General features: G+C 43.6%; 1 protein-coding gene across 1 annotated transcript in view; it reads left to right on the top strand.

The window, feature by feature from the left end:
• Positions 1-2,325, top strand: part of Psma6 (proteasome subunit alpha 6) — a 17,373-nt gene extending 15,048 nt beyond the window's left edge. The window contains exon 7 of the mRNA XM_028782477.1: positions 2,112-2,325. Coding sequence (XP_028638310.1) covers positions 2,112-2,169 — 58 coding nt within the window. The 3' untranslated portion in view covers positions 2,170-2,325. The remainder of the gene's footprint in view (positions 1-2,111) is intronic.
• Positions 2,326-9,611: the final 7,286 nt, after the last annotated feature.

Raw genomic sequence — 9,611 nt, 5'->3', positions numbered from 1 at the left:
TCCTCCTCCTCCTCCTCCTCCTCCTCCTCCTCCTCCTCCTCCTGTTTAAAGCCAATAGTAGTGACTTTCAGGTGGAAGGTTGCTTATCCACTGGGTCAGGGAGCGTCGCAGGCAGTGTAAAATGCTGATACACTCTTTCCAACACCCAAGTGTGTCCTGGTGCTTATATCAGTCAGCTCATCCGCCTAGCAACTTGTCAGGTGCTTTGTCTGCCATGGACTAGGATGCTTTGTAATTAGTGAAACTCATAGAAATCCACAGCTACAAAGAACTGCTGAGGTGTTTGGGCTGTTTAGTGTGTCTCCCCTTACACTCTATCCGTGTCATGTTGTTGGGGATTGGTAAACTAAGTGTCAGACCTTGAAGAGTTTTTCAGTGGCATGTTTGTGGGTTTTTCTTTTGTTGTTGTTTAATTTGGTTTGTTTTGTGACACTGTTTTGGGAAGTAGGCCAAACTGGACTTGAACTTTGGCTCTTCCTCCCTCAGTCTCCCACGTGCTTGGATTACAGCTTGTTCCCACACAAACTTCTGTCGTAGTTCTTTTCCCCACTGCTGAGTTGCTTGCTTGGTTGCCTGCAGGTGATAGAAACACAAAAAAACCCCACTGACTGAAGAAAACAGCACTTGTATCTAGCCTAATAATTTTTTCTGTACAAGAAGTTTCCCTTTCTTGTTGGTTTGTTTCTTTTTGAGCCCAGGCTGACCTTAGTCCCCAGAACTGGGTGAACTGTTCCCTTTTTTAAGCACTGAAATCTCAATGGGTACTTCTTTCTGGTCTCTTATGAAACCTTTTTACTGCATCTAAATGTTATTTGCATTTTATTGTAAAATTGAGCAAGAAACTATTGTGTCTGTGCATTGTACACAGGCCTGCAGTCCCAGCTGTTGGGCAGTTGAGGCAGGATTATAGGTTCAAGGTCAGCCCTGAGAACATAATGAAGCCTATCTCAAAATAAAAATTTATTTTTTATTGTTTTGTTTGTGTGTTTGTTTGTTTGTTGAAACAGTTTCTTTGTGTAACCTTGGCTGTCCTAGAACTAGCTGTGTAGACCAGGCTAGTCTCAAACTCACAGAAATCCTCCTTGCCTCTGCCTTTCAAGTACTGGAATTAATGACTTCCACTCTTTTGGGGGTTGAATGACCCTTTCATAAGGGTCTTCTAAGACCCTCAGAAAACACAGATGTTTACACTATGATTCTTAACAGTAGCAAAGTTAGTTGTAAAGTAGTAACAAAAGTAATTTTGGATTGGGGGTTGTCACAGTATGAGGAAGGCATTAAAGTGTTGCAGTGTTGGGAAGGTTGAAAACTGCTGCTGTAAGGCAAACATATAGGACATTGGAAATACATGTTCTACATGGAGTGTCTTCTGGTAAGTAGATTATAAATAGTGTTACAACTGTTTTTCATGGATAGTTACTGAATCCAAGCAACTTTTGTTTTTTTGCAAATATATGTGTGTGTGCATTCACATGTGCGTGCAGAGGTCAGGGTTTGACGGTGTTCTCTACCTCAGACACTGAAGGGTATCTCTCATGTGCCTGCTGACTCCCCTAATCTAGCTACGCCAGCTGCCTTCCTAGCTCTGGGATTACAGGCAGGCCATCATGGCTTCCCCATGATGGGATTAAAATTCAAGTTCTCATGCTTGTGCAGAAATCAGTTCATTCACTGTGCTGTCTTCTCAGCTGCCCTTCTACCAACAGTTTTTAAAATTTGTTTAACTTTCTCATCCCTCAGTTTATTCAGGTTTAAGTTATATTAAGTTTTTAAGGCATTGACACTCAAACTAAATTGGACATATTTTATGTAACTTAGCTCCATATTAATTCAGTTGAAATGTTTTCAACCTTAGCTACAGTTAAATTCTGGGTCTGGTATCAAAGAACACTTTCATATATACATGAAATTGACTGGGAGTTCCTACAGTAAAATCTTTGGAAAGAGTTGTGGATATATAGACGTTTAAAGGATTGATTATAAATTGGTAATTGCTGGAGTTAGTTGATCCATACTTCTGAGTTTGTTGTACTATCTTTTGTATGTGAAATTTTTCATAATAAAACATTTTTAAAGTAAACAGTTGTGGTTTTTTACTCTTTGCCTTCTAGGATTCTTACAGAAGCAGAGATTGACGCTCACCTTGTTGCTCTAGCAGAGAGAGACTGAGCACTCTTATCAGCTTACCATCCAGGATGCCATGTGCCTGTGTGTTTGGTAACAACCAACTGTCATCGAGGCCCTGGATTGAAGATGGAGACTCTCCCACTCCTCCTGCCACTCACTGGCTAGGACTCTGTATAAATAAAACAGTGCTTTTGGAAACAGCTGTGTCCTGTCTGTCCTGAGCTCAGTCTTAAGTGCTAAGTCTTAGTTCATACAGGGCAGTGAGTGCTATTTCTGTGTGTGTATGTGTCACAGCTTCAGTTGTTGTTTACAAAGATGCACGCTTCGGTGCCTTTGGAACACAGGCCCCAATTCAGACTTTTTGGTTTTTCGAGACAGGGTTTCTCTGTGTAGCCCTGGCTGTCCTGGAACTCACTCTGTAGACCAGGCTGGCCTCGAACTCAGATATCTGCCTGCCTCTGCCTCCCAAGTGCTAGGACTAAAGGTGTACGCCATCACCGCCCGGCTTGGTTTTGGGTTTTTTGTTGTTCTTTTTTGTTGTTTGTTTTGTTTTATTTTTTGAGACAGGATCTCTGAATGCCCTGAAATTCATTGTATAGATCAGGTTGACCTCAAACAAAACTTAATCTTCCTCTGCCTCCCGAGCTGGGACTAAAAATGTGTGCCAACATGCCATTGCTGTAACTGTTCCTACATAGTCACCCTCAGGAAGCAGGGTTAGAAAAGAAGGGTCTGTTTTCTGTTTCATTAAGATGAAGTACTGAAAGCAGTAAACACAGAACTGGAGTTCTTTAATATTTATTTTTAATTGTGTGTGTGTTTAATATACTTATGTGCAGATGCCCTTGGAGGCCAGAGGTCTCAGGTTCTCTAAAGGTTGGGGTAACATATGGTTGCAAGCTGCCTGACATGGGTGCTGGGAATTGAACCTGGGTCCTCTGGGATTGAAGTTTGAGATCTTAGCCACTGAGCCACTTCTCCAGCCCTGACACAAAACTGGCTTTACAGTTTAGAGATAACATCATTAGCAAATGTTAAGGGGAAACTGCCTATTTAGAATTTATTTTGGTTAATAATAGTTATTAAATATATTTTTAAGATTTATTTTTACTTACGTGTATACCTATGTGCCTATGCATATCATGTGTACAGATCCCTTGGAACTGAGATTTCAGGTGGTTGAAAGCTGCTTGATACAGGTACTGGGAACTGAATCCCAAGTCCTTTGTAAGAACAGTCCTTCTCTTAAGGTATTTTTAACTTCTGAGCCATCTCTCCAGCCCCCTTTTAGTGTGTGTGTGTTTGTTTGTTTGTTTGGTTGGTTTGGTTTGTTTTAGACAGGGTTTCTCTATATATCCAAGGCTGTCCTCACTCTGTAGACCAGGCTGCCTTCAAACTCAGAGAGATTCACTATCTGTCTCACAAGAACTGGGATTAATGGTGTGTGCCACTATGCCTGGCTAAGTATATTTTTATAGGTACAGTATTAAATTTTAAAACTCTTAAAAGTAGTTCCATAGGGACCTGAATCATTGACTGTTTGGAACACAATTCGGGATAGTCTGTGTCCTTATGTGCACTGAGCGCTTGTTGACTGTCTGGTCAGAGTGCTAGATGAATAAAATACCACGTCCTCAAGTCAGGGCTGCCCGTCTGTAGCTGCTGGGCCTTTTTAGGAAGGCCATGTGAGCATGCTGCCACTAGAAGCAGGAAACTGTCACCAATACTTCCTCTTCAAAGCTGAGTCAGCAGTAATACATTTTCTTAACAGGGAAGCAGTTCTTTCAGTTCAATGGCTACCGTTCTGGGATAATTCTTTGGAATCTGTTAGGTGTTCAAGTTACCGCCAGCAATTTGAAAGTGGAGCCTGGAAGGTCCATCCCCCTGAACAAGACAACATCCACAGGGCCTGACTTCCCTTTGGAATAAGAGATAAACTAGCCAGTGATTTTTTTTTTCTCTAAGAAGATACTGTTTGGAGATAGAAAACTACACTTAATTTGATGGGGAAACCTAGAAGGATAAGGATTAATTATTAACAGTGTAATCCTCAGAAAGACAAGTATGACCTGTTTTCCCATATTAAAAAAAAATCCAGATTTTTTTTAATGTATGTTATGGCAGGTAGAATTATAAAGTGGGGTTTTCGACACCAGATATATAAAGTGAGAATATAACTGTTCCAAGATATGACTGAAAAGATTTTTACTGTAGATATGAGAGTACAGACAGGCATCTGGAAGGGTCCAGAGCGGGGTGGGGGGGTGGGGGGGCTGGGGGGGAGGAAGTAATAGACTAAATGTGGCCAGTAGACTAAACCAGGTCAGGAGAGGAAAGGGAAAGGTAGGGGAGCGCTCACAGAGAGGGGGCAGCATGTTCAAGGAAGCCCAGAGGGAGCATGGCCAAAATGGTGGGGCTGTATAGGAATGAGAATCTGGGAGAAGAGAAGCTTTGGCTGGAGAAGTTAAGGGGGTGGCTGCCACCATGGGCCCTGTAGCTGGGATCTGAGATGCTGAGAGAGCCTGGAGGCCAGCATGCACTTTGGGCGCTAATAGGTACTACGGTTAGCCGTTTCAGACTTGGCAACAACGTAGTACATCCATAGCATATGTGATACACAAGAGTAAAGGGGGGTGTTGGGAGGAGCAGTGTAAAGGGACGGGGAGGGGGCACCCGGGTATGCTGACACAGTGCTGCAAGCCTGAGGCCACAGGCCTAGTTCAGAATTAAATGGAGGGAGGGAGGGAGAAGCCGAGCACCGCACATCTCATCTCACGGAATCTAGATTTAATAGTATAACTACTGTTTTATATGTATTGTTATGTCATACAAACATGATATGGAAGCAAAGGGTTATTTGAAAAAAGAGAAAAATACAGCGACAGGTGAGGGGGAGCAAGGAAGGAGAGCATAGCGGTATAGCACAGTTCAATGAGACATGAACATGCTGCCATAGAAACCATTATCATTTGTGCTCAGTGTGGTGGTCTGAATGACAATGGCCCCATAACCTCATATATTTGAATTCTAGGTCTCTAGTTGTTAGAACTATTTTAGGAAGAATTAGGAAGTGCAGCTTTTTTGGAGAAGGTATGTCATTGGGAGCAGGCTTTGGGGTTTCAAAACCCATGCTCAATCTCCCCCCATCCCTCCTCTCTCTTGCTCTCTCTCTCTTTTCTCCTCTTTCTCTCCCTCTCTCCCTCTCCCTTCCCCTCCCTTCCCCCTCCCTTCCTCCTCCCCCCCCTCCCTCCCTCCCTTCAGATCAGGACGTAAGCTCTCAGCAGTGCCCTGGTGCCATGCCTGTATAGCTGCCGCTATGCCCCCCACCATGATCGTGGACTAATCCTCTAGGGCTGTACATGTGCTCTCAATTAAATGCTTTCTTTTATACGTTGCCTTGGTCATGATAGCTCTTCAAGTAATTGAAAAGTAACATAAGATATCAAGCAAAATGGAATTAAACAAACAGAAAAGCTACTACTACTGCTGATGAAAACATAAACATTTTTATTTTTGGTTGCTTGAAAGGTTTGGTTTAGGGTTTGGTTTTTGGAGACAGGATTTCTCTGTGTAGCCCTAGCTGTCCTGGAACTTGTTTTGTAGACCAGGCTGGCCTTGAACTCACAGAAATAGCCTATTTCTGCCTCCCAAGTGCTGGGATCAAAGGTGTGCACCACCGTGTTGCTATGGTTTTGTTGTTGTTATTGTGTGTGCACGATTGATTGAGGGGAGGCATGCTGCACTGCATTTGTGGAGATCAGAGGACAACTCTGAAAGGTTAGCTGCCCCTCCCATCTTTACATGGGATCTGACGATCCAACTCAGGTCTCCAGGCTGTGCAACAAATGCCTTTACCAGCTGAGTTCACTGGCCCATAAACCTGTAGAGGTGTACAAAAAAGAATAGAGACAGAGCAAGAGAAAGGTAATTCTGTTTGTAAAGAATCATGAAGTAACTGGAGAGATAGAATTACACAGTAATTTTTACTTATCACATCACAGTTACAAATTAGCATTAAATTCTGTAAAATATTAAGTAGTCATTAAAACCCCTGTTCTGTGAACTAATCTGATGTAGGAAATGTAATTTCTTGAGAGGGACAGTGTCTGGCTACATAGCCCAGCTTGACCCTTAACTTACAGTCCTTCTGCCTGAGATTACAAACACGCACCACCTTGTCATAACGTAGTATCATGCACGAGACAAGATACAAAATATACAGTGTTGGGGTGCCAGTGGGTACAGTTCAGTTGCAGAGTTATCGCTTTCACGTGTTTGAGGCATTGTGCTCAACCCCCAGTGTCAGAATTGGTGGAACAAATTCTTCTGTTTTAATCCCTTTGTGTGTGTCTTAGGGTTTTATTGTTGTGAAGAGATATCATGACCAAAGCAACTCTTAGAAAAGCAAACATTTCGTTGGGACTGGGTTACAGTTTCAGAGGTTTAGTCCATTATTATCATGACAGGAAGTGTGGCAGCAGACATCTTGATCTGCAGGCAGCAAGGAGGACTGTGCCACACTAGGTGTAGCCTGAGCACAGGAGACCTCAAAGCCCACCCTGACAGTGACATGTTTCTTCCAACAAGGCCACACCTCCTAATAGTGCCACTCCCCATGGGCCAAGCATTCAAACACATGAGTCTATGAGGGGCAGTCCTATTCAAACCCCCACAGTGTAATATCTTCAGTATGGTGACGGAAACTTCTGAGTCTCACCCGTAGGTCCCACCTTACGAAAGTTTTTTTGCAAGTCTCTGCTTCCCTTCCTTGGGGCCTTGTCTAAAGTCAAAAGAGCCTGCTTGGCTCCTCTGGCTACTCTGCAAACTATACAACCAGAAAGGGCAGGGGAATCAGGACAACTGGAACTGATGGGTAAATGTTCCAGCCTCCTGGGGGTGTTTCTGGGATGGACTAGACACATTTCTAGTATCCTGAAATCAGAGCATGAATTGATTTCTTAGAGAGTCCCACGGCTTTCATTAGACATTCAAAGTCTGTTTTCCAAGAAAAAAACGGACGAATGACAACGGACTATTCATTAATTGTTTCTGGGGAAATTGAAACTGCATGCCATTTAAGATACATTTCTGTGCTTCGTGTTTTAGTTTATTATATTCTGTATTCTTTGTTTGAAACAGGATCTTATGTAGCCCTGGCTGGTCTGGAGCAAGGTATATAGGCCAGGCTAGCTTAAACTGGGGTGATCCTCTTGCCTCTCCCTCCTGAGTACAGGAATTATAGCCATGCCCCACCACATCAGCTGCATTTTTTACAATTAAATTACATTTATTTTAATGGGGCAGGAGAGGATGTCCATGCCGCATCGTGCATGTAGTAATTGAAGGACAACTGTCAGGAATCAGTTCTCTCCTACCATGTGGGTCTCAGGGAATGAATTCAGGTTGTCAGACCTGGCAACGAGCACCTTTACCCACTAAGCCCTCTTTTCAGCCCTCACCTTATATTTTAAGTAAGGAACATGTGCAAAGAAACATAAAATGGCTTGGCTATGCAACGAGGTGAAGACCATGAGCCCAACTGGGTATAGTAGCACATGCCTTTAATCCTTGCACTTGAAGGCAGAAGCAAACAGAGCTCTATGAGTTTGAGACCAGCCTGATCTATATTCCAGGTTCCAGGATAACCATACTCAACATGGTAAGACCCTGTTTAAAACAGTGATCCATTAGATCATGCCATTAGAAATGTTTTAAGAATCTTAGAGGAAGGGCTGGAGGGATGACGGCTCAGTGGTTAAGAGCACTTGCTGGTCTTGCAGAGAACTCAGGTCCTGACACCTGCATGGCAGCTCACAACCATCTGTAACTCCAGTTACAGGGATCCAGCACTGTTTTCTGGCCTCAGTGGCCACTGCATGCACATAATGCACATACATATGTCAAACAAAACACATATACAATGAAAGCAAAATAAATCTTAAGAAAAAAAAATTACATTCGGTGCTGGAGAGATGGCTCAGCAGTTAAAATGTTCTTCCAGAGGTCCTGAGTTCAATTCCCAGCAACCACATGGTGGCTCACAACCATCTGTAATGGGATCCGATGACCTCTTCTGGTGTGTCTGAAGACAGCAATGGTGTACTCACATACGTGAAATAAATAAATATATCTTTTTTTTTAAAATCACTTTCCCTCCTTTTCCTTCTTCCAACTCCTCCTGGCTACTGTGCATCAAGTTGATAGCCTCTTTTTCTTTAATTATTATTGTTACATACCTATATATATAAGTGTGTGTGTATGCCCAATATACATAAATACCACCTGTTAAATCTGTATCAGCAGTCAACAGTTGGCTGTGTTCTTTGTCTAGGGTCGGAACCGGGTTCCACGTTAACATGCAGATTGATATATCGGTATTATGCAGTCATTCTAGGACAGACTGGTTTATGGCAGACTTCCTGATATTTTGACTCTTAAAATCTTTCTTCCCCACCTCAGAGATTTTTTTTCTGGGTCGTAGCTGCATGAGTTATGATGTATATATATCCACTGGGGCTGGGGTCCCCACAATCTGTTCATCTCTGCGTTGTGTCCAGTTGTGGTTTTCTGTGATGCTCTCCATTTGCTGCAAGCAGAAGCTTCTTTGATGGGGAGTGGTAGAAACAGTGACGCTCACCCAGACTCAGCTCAGCTTTGGCAGTGGAGCAGCAAGAACCCAGTGGAGAAAGAACCGTTGTTGTTTTGACAAATAATGTTGCAAAACTGGGCAAGGTCCACAGGCAAAAACATAGATTGAGAAACGAATCTTACACCTTTCACAAAATTAATTTAAAAACATACCACATACATACCTGGTGCCTGAGGAGGCCAGAAGAAAACATCGGATCCCCTGGAAATGGAGTTACAGTGTGACTGGCGGGCACTGAACCTGGTGTCCTGCACGAGCAGCAGCAAGTGCTAGTAGTTATGAAACCATCGCTGCAGCACTGCAGAGAGTGAGCACTGAACCTCACCGGGGCAGCACAAGAGAGCTGGCCCTGTTGTGGGTGAGAGTGAACCAGTCCCAAGGGCAAGAAAGCAGGAAAGCTGGCCCTGCCCCTTGCTGGCTATGGGCTTTGGCATTGGATGCGCTAGCCTGGGCAGTGCTGGAGAGCTTGCCCTGGTGGTTCAGTGCAGGAGAGTTAGCAGACTGACTGACTCAGTTACCACTCAGGTACTGATCCAGGGCTTTGAGTTGATTCTCCCCAACATCTGTGAACTGCTGGAGCTCCTGAAGGGGCTGGCCCTACAGATCCAAAGCTGTGAGATCTCCATGACACTGGGCAACAGTAGGATATCAGAGAGGTGCCCCAGTGAGGATCCAGTACTGATGGTGTCACAGAAACCAGAGGCCTCAAACCAGACCAATGACTCATTGCAACGAACATTTGCAAGTAAAGATGTGTGGACAAAAGAGTGACACACTATGACACCGTACAGATTCCACAGAAAGATTTTTTTCTTCTGGGGGAGAGGTCGTAAGG

The sequence above is a fragment of the Grammomys surdaster genome, unplaced genomic scaffold (genome assembly GCF_004785775.1).
Source record: "Grammomys surdaster isolate TR1022 unplaced genomic scaffold, NIH_TR_1.0 98, whole genome shotgun sequence".
Taxonomy (NCBI): domain Eukaryota; kingdom Metazoa; phylum Chordata; class Mammalia; order Rodentia; family Muridae; genus Grammomys; species Grammomys surdaster.
This window is presented reverse-complemented; position numbering and strand designations above follow the sequence as displayed.